Here is a 15499-nt window from a genome sequence, read left to right on the forward strand (position 1 = left end):
CCTTGAGTGCACTCTTCGTCGCACTCCACATCATCTCACCCATCAGTGAATCATTTTCGCCCTGCCTGAGATTTATCCAGAAACCACTCACTTCTCATCACCTCCACAGCTGCTATCATATCTCACTCACCTACAGAACATTGCTAGAAACCTCTAACATCCCCCTCTTTCCACCTTTGCACTCCTCCACATTCTACTCCCCTGCACGACAGAGTGCCACTCTTTAAAGATGTCAGACCAAAACCCTTTGTACAAAACCCTCCAGCGGCTTCCCATCTCAATCGGAGTTGTTCATTGATGTATCCCTAGGATGAGAACGTTATCTGCCATCTAGGAAGTGCATAACGATACTGTTAATTAGTAAATGAAAGACAGCCAAAGTCACACAACTAGTATGTAGTAGAGCCAGGACTAGAACAAATCTTCCACTGTTCTTTGGTAACACTGAAACCAGATTTACGAAAAGCAACAATCCACATGGGAGGAAATTCTCACATTTTACTTTGCATAACTGAATCTTTTCATGTATAGTCAATACTATGTTGAATTTCCAACAAGTGAAAATGAAAATACCACTTTATAAAGCCATGAAATCTCACACTAGGAACTCTGAATATTACTTTTTTGGCAGCATGAGCAAACATCTGCTTAATTATCACAGTAATGGCACTCAGATCTTCAGTGTGACTGTTCTGCAGTCAGTGACATGATGTTACCATTATCCCCAGACTACTACACACCAAAATGACCACACTCTAAAAGATTCAGAACCGAGCACCTAACAAGCATTTTCAAATCTCCTACACACACATTATACCAATCATCTGAAACAGGAATTAAGTTTTCAGGGTGTTATCAGTAACAACAGAAAGGTTAGATTCAGAATTGTCTACTACCAAAATTACAAAGAAAAACTCTGAGCTGAGTTTAAATGTTGATTGGTTTCAGATCAGAATGAAACTAATACTAAAATTATCCACCATTATAGAATTTTCTCACTAAAATATTTCAGAATTAAAAACAAAAACTCTATAAATTTCTTTCTTCAGTTCTTTCAAAAACATTTCTACTATCTATAAAAAGGCTTAAATCTTACTAAATCATAGTAACAAATTTATAGAACTTTTATAGTAGGTCTTAAAAGAAAACTGAATCAACCCTCAATTTTCTCTCTTTTACAAAGAAGAGATTACTTGATACATAATAGGTAAACAATGAAGACTTATTAAGTCAATGAAGAAATGAATGAGTGAATGTGAATGAATGAATGAAGATCCAGAAGGGTTATATGACTCTTCAAAGCTCCAACGATCAATATCAAAATCCAGCATTAGTCATAACTAGCTTTCCAGATTATTTTGGAGTGGGTGTGGGAGTAGAAGAAACCAAGATTTTAAAACCCTATCTGGGTCCTCGGGAAAATCTTAACCAAAAGGCATTACAGCCAGTTTCCTTTGGTTCTCTTTCTTAGAAAAGCACTTGATAAAATAAATTTTGCCAAGATATATCTCCTTGGAAACCAAAATGCAATTGACTATTGTTTATTTCTCTCTATATATAAATAATATTTAATATAGGACCATAAACAACTGCAATTGTTTTTGCATCAAAAGTAAAACAGGTGGCCTATGACTAAAAGAAAAATCCAATCAGAGGAGAGGAACAGAACATTGAAAAGGACCACATAAGTCACTAGAAGAGTATCAGCTATACAAGAACGGGAACCATGTATCCTGTTTACCAGTAGCAGCCACCAGCCCCTGGCATATAATGGGATTCAATAAACACCTACAGGAAAAGCGAATAAATTACTCCTTAGAGACCTACCCATGCAAACAAAAATTCATTTGATCACCATCAACATATCTTGCAGATACAAATTCATTTGGTCACTAATAAACAAATCTTTATGATAGGCCTACTACATACAAGCATACTACATTTTTCTTCCAAGGAAATTCTACCAAATGTCCCTTCAAATAATATACTCAACCAAAATTATCCCCACCGTTGTATTAAGAAGATGAGAACATGTGTCTTAAGTAGCCGAAATTAGTTACTATAGCAGCCACTAAATTTGCTGTTCTGACTTCAATCTTTTGCCTTCAATTCATCCTATATAACCCAGCCAGATCAGTTTTCTGTTTTGTTTTTGTTTTTTTAACACATCCAAAATATAAAACAGTACTGTGGTTAAGTATTCTACCTTTATATGGGGCCCACTGCTATTCAACAAGCAGATACAGGAAATCTGAAACTACTGGATTGGAAAAGGAAAGACAACACAGCATCAAGGAAAAAATTATCACGAGTTGACAGTTCTTATAATAATTTCTCTATATCACTGTGATGCAACTGACACAGAGTGTCGGGTATGAACACCCACTAAGGTACACATCTGACTGTTGTGATAATTCAAGATTCATTGCCTTTTTGAAGCTTTCCCAAGACACTGGAATCAATACCTGTGAAAGTACTTTGCAAACCGGAAGTGCTAGACACACAGCTTTTATTTACTACACTCCTTGCCAATTGATAGCCTCATACATTCTGCCATTAAAATCAACTTACCTCATTATCTAAGTGTGTCTTGACCCTTCAAAAACAGAAAAAATTCTTTGAATTGTTTAATGTCACTTCTTTATTACTCAATATCTAAAACAGCATAACTTTAAAGTGCCACTTACACTTCCCGATTTCAGAACGTATTACCAATGAAAACAGTGTGATAATGGCATAAAAACAGACAAACAGACCAACGGAATAGCATAGACAGCCCAGAAATAAACCCACATATATAGGTCAAATGATTTCTGGCAAGGGTGCCAAGACTGCTCAATAAGGAAAGGACAGTCTCCTCAACAAATGGTGCTGGAAAAAATAAGACACCCACATGCAAACGAATCAAAGTTGGACCCTTATACTATACATAAAAATGAACTCCAAATGTACTAAAGACATAAATGTAAGACCTAAATTATAAAACTTCTGAAGAAAACACAAGTTTCATTACTTTGGACTTGGCAGTTATTTCTTGGACATGACCAATAGCAAAATTAGCCGACAGGGACTACACCAAACTAAAAAATTTTTGTGCATCAAAGGACACAATCAACAGAGCAAAAAAGCAACCTGGAATGGAAGAAAATATTTGCAAGTAATCTATCTCATAAGGAGTTAATATCTAGAATATGGAGCAAAGCCTGAGGTCACTGGGGACTGCCCACTGGGCCTTGCCCAAGATGGACAGCCAGATTCCTTATGATGACTACCCAGTGGTTTTCCTGCCTGCCTATGAGAATCCTCCAGCATGGATTCCTCCTCATGAGAGGGTACCCCGCCCAGACTACAACAATGAGTTGACCCAGTTTCTGCCCCAAACCATCACACTGAAGAAGCCTCCTGGAGCTCAGCTGGGATTTAACATCTGAGGAGGAAAGGCCTCCCAGCTTCATCTCCCAGATGAGATGAAGGCATCTTCATCTCCAAGGTGATTCCTGACTCTGATGCACATAGAGCAGGACTTCAGGAAGGGGACCAAGTTCTAGCTGTGAATGATGTGGATTTCCAAGATACTGAGCACAGCAAGGCTGCTGAGATCCTGAAGACAGCTCGTGAAATCAGCATGCATGTCCGCTTCTTTCCCTACAATTATTATCACCAAAAAGAGAGGACTGTGCACTAGACAGTTACAGACTACAGCCCTTCATGTGGACTCTCCCACGACGTGCTGACTAGACTTCAGGGGAGCCACTTTTACTTTCAGCCCCTCCCTGGAATAGTGGAGTTGAGAGGACGGGAGACAGCTAACCAACTGCATTATCCAAACTGTATTGCACTTTTAGTTCCCCAGTTTTCTAGGTGAGCTTCATTCCCTGAAAGAAGAAGGATGATGATGTATCTAGGCATAACCTAGACAGTGAGGAACCTAGTTAGGAAAGACAAGTGACATTTATTGAATTCCATGTACTAGTCCTTTCCACCTGTCACATTTTAATTACAGAAATCAGTAGCAAAAACAATCTTGGGGATTTTCCATCTGACTTGCCTGGCCATCTCATCTCATCCCATTCTTGTACTACCAGAGGTTTCATACACTTTGGAGACTCCAATGAGACCCTGTTTTCACCCCTTCCTCCTCCTAGCCTCTCCCTCAAAAAGTAAAACACAATGCCGAAGAAAAAAAACATATATCCAGAATATATAAAGCACTCCTACGACTCAACAACAACAATAAAAAAACCCAATTTAAAAATGGGCAGAGGGCTTGAACAGACACGTATGCAGAGATAATATACGAATGGCCAACAAGAATATGAAAATGCAATCAACTTCATCATCAGAGAAACATATATCAAAACCATAATGAGATATCACCTCGCATCCATTAAGATGGTTACTGTTTAATTTTTTTTTTTTTTTTTAAATTAGCTCTGGGTGTGGTGGTGTGCAACAGTAGTCCCAGCTACTCGGGAGGCTGAGGCAGGAGGATCACTTGAGCCTGGGAGGCAGACATTGAAGTGAGCTGAGATCACACCACTGCACTCCAGCCTGAGTGGCAGAGGGAGACCCTATCGCGAAAATTTGTTTAATTAATTAATTTTTTAAAAAAAACAAAATAAATATTGGTAAGGATGTGGAGAAGTTAGAACCCTTATGAACTGTTGATGAGATTGTAAAATAGTTAGTACAACTATGAAAAACAGTATAGAGGTTCTTCAAAAAATTAAAAATAAAACTATCATATGATCCAGCAATCCTGCTTCTGGGTATATATACAAAATAATTAAAAGCAGGGTCTTGAAGAGATATCTGCACACCCACGTTCATAGCAACAATCACAACTGTCAAAAGGTAGAAGTAACCCAAACATCTATCCACAGATAAATGGATAAACAAAATGTGGTAAACTCATACAATGGAATACTACTAAACCTTTAAAAAGACAGAAATCCTGTCACATGCTACAACATTGATGAACCTTGAGGATTATATGCTAAGTCAAATAATTCAGTCACAAAAAGACAAATACTGCATGATTCCACTTATATGAGGTTACCTCAAGTAGTCAGATTCATAGAAACAGAAAGAATGATGGTTGCCAGACTCTGTGGGAGGTGGAAATGGGGGCCAATGTTTAACGCTTACAGAGTTTCAGATCTGCAAGATGAAAAAGTCCTGGAAATCTGTTTCACAACAAAGTGAATATACTTAATACTACTGAACACTTAAAAATGGTTGAAATGGTCAACTTTATGTGTTTTTACTACAATTTTTTTAAAAGAAGTGCTAACATACAATTATCAAATTGCATGTACATGTCCCATCTCCACTGCAGGAGTCTAAGCAGCCTGACCCTTTAAACTGCTGGCAGTCATTTGAGGAGTTCTTCCAAGTTGTCTTTTTGAATCAATGGGCCTCTACGAAAGATCCAGAGGCTCTCCTTTTCACCCATCCAAAATGAAGTTTCTACAATCCCCAGTTCGCTACACTCTGGTTTAAGTCCACTACTTATTTACCTAATTGTCAAGCACAGATCTAAAAATTACATAAAAGTCACTGTGTTTTCAACTAGGTGGGGAAGAAGCATAACAGAATCACCTACTGAGCTTCTTGAAATCACCCATCAACCTCAATATCTAACATTCTCCCCCAGGAGAAAAGCCTCAAGGTTCACTGTGATTCTCTACTCAAGCACTCACTGCTTCCCCCACACACACCCCCATCCAAACCACAGAAAACCACTACTTTTAACCACCACCTTGAAAATGGCCTTCAGAACAATCTCATCCAAAGCAATTACTAGGCTGAGGTTCTTGAACTTTTAATAAGCCTTTTCTGTGAATCCTACAGCTCTCTGTAACCTACCATTTATCTACTGAAACATTATTTTGTTATGCAATTTACTACACCTTGCTTCCTGTTACAAAGGATCATCATTAAGATCCTAATTTAAAAAATAAAACAACACTGAGACTCTGAAGAACCACAGGCATTTCTCAAACTGGAAAAGAGACATGGTTTAGGAACCATATTCAGGCTTCCTAACATGTTTCCCAAGAGCACATTCTGAGCTAGGAGTCAAACCTGCCCCCACTACACAAACACACACACAAGCATGCACACATATGCACACAGAGCACTCTCTTCATATGTCAAATACCAGTACTAAGAAGTTAAGCTCTGGGAAAGCACACTGGCAGAAGCTTCTGAGGTCTTCAGTGGAGCAACCAAAAGTATGGTTAGGGAAAAGTGAGGAGTTAAATCAACTACACATTTAATCCTCATTTCAAGAACATGTGTTTTTGAAAAGTCTTTAAAAGTCAAGCAGTATAGTTCAGAGCCACAGCCCCATGCTTCTTGCAAGAATATGGAAAAAAACTGACTCCATTTTTATTCCTAGGTATATACAGGTGAAGCAAGCAATAGAAGTCAAATTTGGTGAAAATTTTAGGACATCCTATTAATTTATATTTCTCTATCTTATAAGCACCTCCAAATAAGCAGACTCTCTCTTCCTGAAGGCATGGGATACCACAGTTCACTTAGCAGCTGCTTCTCTGAGAGCATCAAGAACTGAAAAGAAACATTTTTAAAAATAGAGGTTCAGGCCGGGCGCTCATGCCTATAATCCCAGAACATTGGGAGGCAGAGGCGGGCGGATCACCTGAAGTCAGGAGTTCATGACCAGCCTAGCCAATATGGTGAAACCCCATCTCCACTAAAAATACAAAAAATTAGCTGCGCATGGTGGAGCGTGCCTGTAGTTCCAGCTACTCAGGAGGCTGTGGCAGGAGAATCGCTTGAACCCGGGAGGCAGAGGTTGCAGTGAGCCAAGATCGCGCCACTGCACTCCAGCCTGCATGACAAGAGCAAAAACTCCGTCTCAAAAAAAAAAAATAAAACAAAGGTCCAATCAATTCTGGGAGGTAGAGACTATTAAAGGAAAGGCAATGAGCTCAAAAAATACCAAATTGGGCCGGGCACAATGGCTCACATCTGTAATACCAGCACTTTGGGAGGCCAAGGCGGGAGGATGAAGTCAGGGGTTCTAGACCAGCCTGGTCAACATGGTGAAACCCTGTCTCTATCAAAAATACAAAAATTAGCTGGGTGTGGTGGCCCATGCCTGTAATCCCAGCTACTTGGGAGGTTGAGGCAGGAGAATCACTTGAACCCAGGAGGCAGAGGTTGTAGTGAGCAGAGATCACACCACTACACTCCAGCCTGGGTGACAGGCTCCATTTCAAAAAAAAAAAAAAAGCAAATTAGATTTCCTATCTAGATAAATAATTTACGATATGAAGAAAATGAATTACAGAACAATAACATGGAGGCCAAAGTAAAAGACACTGACCATAGTCAAGTCTTGATTATAGGAACAAGATCGTTAGGCACACAGCCCTTTGCTTTTCTTTCTCAATAGCTTTCTTCTGAGCAGTTCAGAACTTACTATAAAAAGAAGCAAGTCGGCTGGGCACAGTGGCTCCCGCCTGTAATCCCAGCACTTGGGAGGCTGAGGCAAGCGGATCACCTGAGGTCAGGAGTTTGAGACTGGCCTGGCCAACATGGTGAAACCCTGTCTCTACTAAAAATATAAAAATTAGCCAGGTGTGGTGGCTTGTGCCTGTAATCCCAGCTACTCGGGAGGCTGAGGCAGGAGAATCACTTGAACCCAGGAGGCAGAGGTTGTAGTGAGTCGAGGTAGCACCACTGCACTCCAGCCTGGGTGACAGAGCAAGACTCCATCTCAAAAAAAAAAAAAGGGGGGGGGGGGGAAGCAAGTCGCTGAACCACAAAACCATCAATGACTATACCTGTTCGTAGCTTTGGTAAAAGGTTTTATGGAAAAGGTAGGAAGAGAAGAGAAATAACCACAATTAACTTTCATATCTGTGAAATTCATTTAACCTAGACCTGCTCTGTGGGAGGAAAGAGGGAAAAAGGAATCCAATGGCAGCAGCATTGGCTGTCAGTTCTGCTCAAGTTGCCTTTGAGTGACCCCCAAGTTTTTGTGAACCAGCAATTCTCCCTCCCCAAGCTGGCATTCCCAACAAGCACACATTCTCCTGTCTCTCCTGAATTGGAAAAAGGGAAATCTAACATTATGTAATTGCCTGCTTCCCGCAATTTAAACTTAGGCATACTATAATCCTAATTAGAGGGAGAACTTAGTGCAACATGACAAGCAACAAATTGGAAATCTACAGGTTGAAATTTCTCATCCCAGACTTCCAGAGGCAAAGAGAAATGGCTTCACCTGACTTTGTGGCACACCCACCAACGCACTACTACTTATTATGGGCCAGCTAAAGAAGCCCCTGACATCCCTCCATGTCATTTTGGTGTCATCTCTCTATGCCTTTAAGAAAACACGCTGTTCTGTTTGCAGATGGGGTTATCTTACTCTCTCCAGGCCAGAATAAAAGGAGAAAATGGTTGTTGACTGGGGAACACTACCTACCGTTAAAAGATCTGCCCTCGTGGTTTTTTGTACCCTCATGATTACAAACCAAATCACTGTGTTGTTCTGTCCCTTATGCAAATCATCCATAAGACCCAGAAGCCACAAATCTTTCCCATGCTTCTAAGACTCACTTCAGAGCTCATCAACAGTTCACTGAAAAAAATGAATGAGCTAGCATCTAGGAATAAATAAAGCATCTAAGAACTTAAATAAAACCTTTGAAAGCAAGGTGTCATCAAAGTGTGTGGGTTTTGTTTTTGTTTTTGATTAGCTGGGCATAGAAAAAAACTAAAAGCAAAAATTCAGTGAGGCCAATTTATTTCCCACACCAAAAAAGTAGAAGTGCAGCAGGTAGAAGGTCGGATTGTCAGTCTCCAGGGATAGTGGAACACCCTTGTTTTACTGCATCTGTCTGTAGAATAAGACCCAAACTTCTGTGTGAGCACTGGCAGAATACCACAACGCTTATTCCTCCCGGGAGAAGGAAATCCCCTCACCTCAAGAGCATTCACCAAACCAGCAGGGAAGTTTCTTCTCTGCTGGCTCAGATTACTCTACTGGAAGGTAGGGTGGCACAACATAAATCAGTCCCATTTTCAACAGGAAGCTCCTACATGTTCCTGTTTTATGTCCTGTTTTATCTCTCCACCTGACTAACACCCCCAGCCCCAATCTCTGGTTACGCTTACATGTCACTGAGAAAAAAGGTCTAAAATTCAGTTGGCCATGGTCCAGAAACAAAAATGGTACACCTAATTTCTTCTGCAAATTGAAAAGAGTTTAAAAAAAGAAGAAAAAGACAAAGCAAAATAAAATGAGTTTAGCTTTTCTAAAGAGTTAAAGAGTACATTATGCTCTGAGCTAATAAAGATTTATTTTAAAATGAAACAAAAATAAGAAAACCTACAGGCTCTACTATGTAGAAACTTTAACTCATATTTTCTTTTTCCATAATTTTGTCATTTGAGTAACTATGAAGCTTGGTTACCAAACACTACATCAATGTTGTTTTCATAGCTTTACAACCTTACCATAGATTGTTCGTTTCCTTAAGTTCTGCATCTCCTCATTTTGGATATTTAATAAATACTGAACTCTTAAGTGGGGAGAGAAAGCAGTAAAATTTTAACATAACAGGCTCTAAGGTAGGAAAAAAAAAAACAGAAAATAAACAAATAAAATTAAATATGGACACCTGTCTTCCAATCACTGCCCAGTTATTAATCAGTTCTATAATCTTCAACAAATCACTTCCACTTTCTGGGCTTCAGTTTCCTCATATGTAAAACGGGAAACATGAACCAAATGAGTAAAAATCCCTCCTAGTTCCAACAATCCATGAATCTGTCCAACAAAAAGAAAACCCTATTACAAATAAGACTTTATAGTTTACAAAGTACTTTCATACATATAGTCTCATTAATTTTTGTAGCTCATCTGTGAAGCAAGTTTTGAGCCCATCTCTGCAGGAAACAACAGTAAAGTTCAGAAAGAAGTTCAATTATTTTTCAGTATCTCACAACGAAAATGGCAGGGCAGGTATTTGAAACCCAGACCTTCTGATGACAAATAGTAGGCTACATTATTTCAAAATGTTTAAATATATTACAATTCAAAAATAATTGCCTATTATGTATAACCTTTATGGGGACATCAGGATACCATAACTCCATGCCAGGAAATATTACTACAAATGGTCCCACTGGACCACAAGTTCCATGCGGCCAGGTACACTCTTTTGCTCATCACTGGAATCACAGAAACTAAAAATGCACCTGCCAGATAGCGGCAATCAATAAATATTGCTTGACTCACCACTCAAAAGGTTAGGAATATAGGGATGCAATGGGGAAAAAAGGAATTTCTGAATTTATTTTCAGATTTGAACTTCCATGATTTGATCCAAAGGGAAAAAAAAAAAGTGTGCTCTATCAGAGCTCTAGTTCTTTATTATGGGAATGAGTCTATTTGTCTTCCATAGAGAAAATCGAATATGGTCAGCGAACCAGAAGGCTTAAAATCTGAGATGTCACAAAAAAATCTTCAGGATATTCATACTTCATTTGTGCACTAATACGGACCAATAACAATGATAATACAATGGTAAGGACTGATAAGAGGCATATAGTCATATTATTAATCATGACAAACTTTTCACCAAATTCCACTCTCATACCATTTCATCTCTCCCCTGCTCCCATTTCACAGCTCAAGGAGATTTTTGAAAAAAAGAAAAACAGTCATTTATCTAAAAATTCAGACTGCAACTTAACATAGAACATACACATCACAACTCAACCAAGATCCCCCCAAAGTCTACAAAACTGCTAATCCCAAGCAATCCTCAATCTATGACTTCAATAAACTTACTAGAAGGTGTTTTTTAAAAGTTCCTAAACAATCAAGGTGGGGGCACTATACCAGAATTACACACATACTTCGAAGCAAAAGCAAAGCAAATGCAGAAGCCTGAAAATACTAGTGAAAGGGCAGAGACAAATGAAGTGTTAAATCAATTTCAATACAAAATATCAGAGAGCTGCTTTGCAATTATTACCTGGAGTTCAAGTCAGCCTTGCCATAGAATCCTCCAATGAAATCACAACTATCACTGACTGATACTTCAGATTTTAAAAGTTCACTGTACCAGAATTGCAATTTCAAACTCAGAAGCAGGAACTGCAGAGAAGCTAACAACAGCAACACCTACTGACTGCCTCAAGCCACTCACCAAACTTGTTCTCTCAGTCAACTAGAAAAATCAAATGACAGTCAACTTCAAGAGTCCTTTACTTAAGCATTAATAAGATAAGAAAATTCGTTGTCAGAGACATAAAGTCATTCATCCCCCAAATCTCTTATTTTGCCTCTAACCATTTATGTGGAAACAATCACTCATCATTTTAAATGCACTGTTAATTGTTAATGCTTTAGCATAATTGATTCCATGGGAAAATGTTTTAATATTAATATTGTAGTTAATAACTGGGATGTCATCTAATAGTTGGACACATCAGTGGCCGTAATAAACTAGCTGAGACCTACTGCTATTACCACTGTTTCATATTACCCTTTTTTAAATCCTGGTAAAGGTAGCTTAATTGCAGCTTTCAAAAAACGAAGAGAAAACTTAAAGTCGATAAATCAGGATTATACAGAAAATTAATACTGTTACTAAACTGGCTGCAGAACTCAGTACGATCTAACCTTGTGCATTTCCAAAAGATTCGGTCAGAGAATCTTTGCCTTGGACGGATACTCCATAGGAGAAAACAGGAGAAAGTTGACACTTAACTCCCACAGAGTACCAGCATAAAAACAATGGCTTTAAGAGTCTGACTCAGAGTTTCAACATGAAAGGTTTGCTTTATAGAGGAAACGCCAATCCCAGTCCATCCAGATAGACCTGGAACCTGATGAAAGTCGACACCTTTACTCTGAAATTTGCATCGCATCGCTGGCTCCAGTTTAGAAACATGATCGTTTCACAGGTAGTATGCATTTCAGTGAATGCTGCCTCTAAACTACCCGTCAGCGAAAATAAAACCTATAAGGTAAATGTAGTCTAGGAGCCATCAATCCCCAAATGCTTCCCTTAGAAAACGAATGCCAACAATTCAGCTAAACATCTTCATTGAAAGTGAGCCATTTCCCATGTCTCTCTGTTTTCCAAACCGCGATGAAATTTCAACCTGCCCAACACGATTACTGGTCCACCTGGAAATGCCGTGGACCGATTTTTTAAGAGCCTCGGAAATTTCCTTTAAGGTCAGGAGAGAAGCTGGTAACAGATGGGGCGAAGGAGGAAAAGTTCTTTTTGCAGCACCCTCGCGCCTCCCCAGCCCTTTCGCAGTTTACTCGCTCTCTGGAAATCAGGTTACAGCATCCCAAAATTTCATGTCCCCAAGACCCCCAAAGGGGAAATTAACCACCCCCAGGCACCGAGCTGTTCGTCTCCATTTCCCACAACTCAACCAACTCGGCCTGCCTACTCCAGCTCAGGCTGCAAAGCGCTCACCCAGGTGACTGGAAGGGAAGGGTCGCCAGGTGGCGACCAGCTCAGCGGGGTGGACGCAACCGCCGAGACTGGGACGCGGGTCTCCTGGACTCCCGCAGAGGCGCCTGCCCCGTAGTTGTGCAGATTCGGGTTCTGGGGCGCGTGCGCGCGCGCCGGGCGCGGTAGAGCTGGACTCGCCCCCGCCGGGCTGCGCTATCAGCAAGCCACCAAATCGAAAATCAAACTTCAACCGGCCTCCTGGGGTCCTGCTCCGGGCCCTGGACCCCAACCCCGGCCAGAAACAGGGCAGGCGGCTGTCAGCGGTCCTGCACCCCCACTACCCCCAGGACCCGGGCGCGGGGACCACTTACCGCTCGGCCCGGCCTCCCGGTGCCGCCGCGCGTCCCGGGCGCGTCCGCCGCGCGCTCTCCCTGGGGAGAAAGAGAAACCGTGTAGACGGCCGGCGCGCGCTCACTCGCCGCCTCCTCTGCGGAGAGCGACGAGGCCGGGCCGGGGCGGGCGCCGAGTGCGGAGCGGAGGGGGGCCCCAGGGAGGCGGGGGTGGAATCAGCCCAATTCCCGAGCCTGGCTCTGAGGGGGACCCGGAATGCAGGCTGGCGGGCGGCCGGCGGGGGCCGAGCTCCCGAGGAGCAGGCGGAGGTGGCCCCGTCCTCGGGCATCAACTATTGTCTAGGCGCCCGGGCCCCGGCTCGCGCCGTCCCCGAGGCTCAGCGCCCCCCATCCCGCCTGCCTGCAGGAGAAAAAACTGAGGGGGCGGCCAGTACGGGAAGCAAGTGTGGGGGTCCGGGCTCCAAAGTCCCAGATGGGCGCGAGGTAGGGGGGGATGGGGAGGTGCGTACCGCGTGGGGGAGGGGACAGGTAAGTGCCGACGGTGGCGAGAAGGCCCCGAGGACCGGTGGGGGAGGAAATAGGGAGGGAGCTACAGAGGCGGGAGGGGATGGAGTGGCTGCGGGGGCGGCCTCTGGGGCCCAGACCTGGCCCTCCCCGGGGACCCTCCAGCCGGGGACTCGGCGCTGCACTGACTTTTCGCTCACTCGCTCACGCACGCACTGAACTAGCTCACAAAGTTGCCGGCAGTGGCGGCGCCTCACTCGCCCTTCCCCTCCCCGCCTCCCGCCCCATTCCTTCCCCTCCTTCACTCCTCCCTCTCCCCCAAGTCTCGGGTGAGATCACCACGGAGGGCCTCGGCACTGCGCGCAAGTCTCGCGAGAGAAGCGGCGGCTGGGCCTTGCGGGCGGAGGAAGTGGAAGAAGTCGCGGGAGGGTAGGGGACCGCGGAACTTCTGGTTGCTATGACGACGGCAAAGCCCTGGATTTCTGTCTCCTGCGGAGAGCAGAGGCTGCAAACGTGGGTGCAGATTTCAACCTGCCTCGCGCACTGGCAGTGGGGAAAGCTAGGGATGGTTGCGGAAGGATAATTTTTAAACCGATTCAAGAGGGCATCTCTAGAAGACCAGGGTCAAGATACCTGGCTAAATTTGGCAAATGAGGTTAATGTATTAAGAGGTTCTGGGACAGGTTTCTGCCTAAGAGCCAGCACATCTCTGCAGCCCAAATTTCTACCATATATTCAGTTTTTCAGGCTTTTCTTTCAATCTCATTCCTCCACCCCCACAACCCCCATGCTCCCTCCCTCCTTCTCTTCTCAACTCGCACACACATCCAGACTAGGCTTCTTCAGGAACTGGCTCATTCATCTCTGTATTCCCAGAGACTCCGAAGGCTTGGTCCATACTAGTTATTGGCTACTTTTTTTAAAAGTTGAACGCAACAGTCCAAGTACTGTCCTCAGTACTTGCCTTTGGCCCTACCCTAAAAAGTACAGTCAAGTTTGGACTCTATTATAAACTACCCTCCCATTTCTGTTAACACCTTGTCTTTTTCAATGGTAATAATCTTTGCTTTCTCCACATCTTCCTCATAAAAACCCTATTCACCATTTTTTTTAAATCATTAGGCATCCTCAGACGCCTTTATACCTACTCCAAAATGCTATTAAGGATGAAGATGAATTCTTCTCAGGCCTGTGTCTTCTTTTAACTGTAGAAACTTTTCTGAAGTGAGGGTTATTATATACTCACTAAGTCAAATGGATATTGTGACTCTAAGTTAAACTTTAGATTTCAAAATGAATGAGTAAAAATAGATTCCATGGTATGTGGATTATATCTCAACTTTTAAAATTCCTATCCATGAACATGGGAAAACCATTATTTAACTCAGTCCCACAGAACTAGAAACCTAAAGCATGAACCTAAGCATATGAGGACTAGGCAGTCAAAACTTTTCAGTCGCTTGCAAGTTTAAATCCTGTCGATGAAAGTTTGTGTATTAGAAACCTAAGTGATGCTAGACAAAGTCAGGAAACTAGGGTTTAAGTTTTTCTGTGCCACTAATAATTGAGTCTCCTTGAGAAGTTATTTAATCTCTCTGATCTTCTGTGGGGAGTACCCCACGTTAGGTTACTACAGCTTTAAAATTCCATAGCTGGCCGGCATGGTGGCTCACATGAGTAATCCCAGCACTTTGGGAGGCCCAGGTGGGAAGACTGCTTGAAGCCAGGAGTTTGAGACTATCCTGGGCAACATAGAGAGACACTGTCTCTACAAAAATAAAAAATATTAGCTAGGTATGTTGACATGCACCTATAGTCCCAGCTATTCAGGAGACTGAGGCTTCAGAATCACTTGAGCCCAGGAATTAAAGGCTGCAGTGGCCTCTGATCACACCACTGCACTCCAGCCTGGGCAACACAGTGAGATCCTGTCTAAATATATATATACATATGTATGTGTGTGTGTGTGTATATATATATATATATATATTTCATATAAGAGCTCTTAGACCTATAAAATTTTCCAATGAATAACAAATCTTCCTTTTACAGCAAATGATTAAAAAGTTTGATTTTATAGGTCAGTTTCACAAAGAGTAGCTACCTGTTGACAATTTTCTTTAAATGTTGACAATTTTATTTCAAAATTTCCCTTGTCTCAACTACAAAGACAACAAAAAT

The 15499-nt window shown here is 42.1% G+C and overlaps 2 protein-coding genes across 8 annotated transcripts in view; one reads left to right on the forward strand and one right to left on the reverse strand.

Annotated features, from left to right (window-relative positions):
* SIPA1L1 (signal induced proliferation associated 1 like 1) overlaps positions 1-13577 on the reverse strand; it is a 416028-nt gene extending 402451 nt beyond the window's left edge. For 2 of the 7 annotated variants that reach the window (XM_026455874.1, XM_026455890.1), the window contains exon 1: positions 12836-12897. The gene's annotated coding sequence lies outside the window, so the exon portion shown is untranslated. Of the gene's footprint in view, positions 1-12485; positions 12618-12835; positions 12899-13507 lie in introns of those variants that run through there. The other 5 variants (XM_026455879.1, XM_026455910.1, XM_026455881.1 and 2 more) reach the window with 5 other exon arrangements.
* On the forward strand, positions 3243-3685 carry LOC111520340 (PDZ domain-containing protein 11-like). Its single transcript, XM_031935756.1, has 2 exons — positions 3243-3411; positions 3489-3685. Exons 1-2 carry the CDS (start codon positions 3243-3245, stop codon positions 3683-3685), a joined length of 366 nt encoding a protein of 121 aa, XP_031791616.1.
* Positions 13578-15499: the final 1922 nt, after the last annotated feature.

Source organism: Piliocolobus tephrosceles, chromosome 6 (genome assembly GCF_002776525.5).
Source record: "Piliocolobus tephrosceles isolate RC106 chromosome 6, ASM277652v3, whole genome shotgun sequence".
NCBI lineage: Eukaryota > Metazoa > Chordata > Mammalia > Primates > Cercopithecidae > Piliocolobus > Piliocolobus tephrosceles.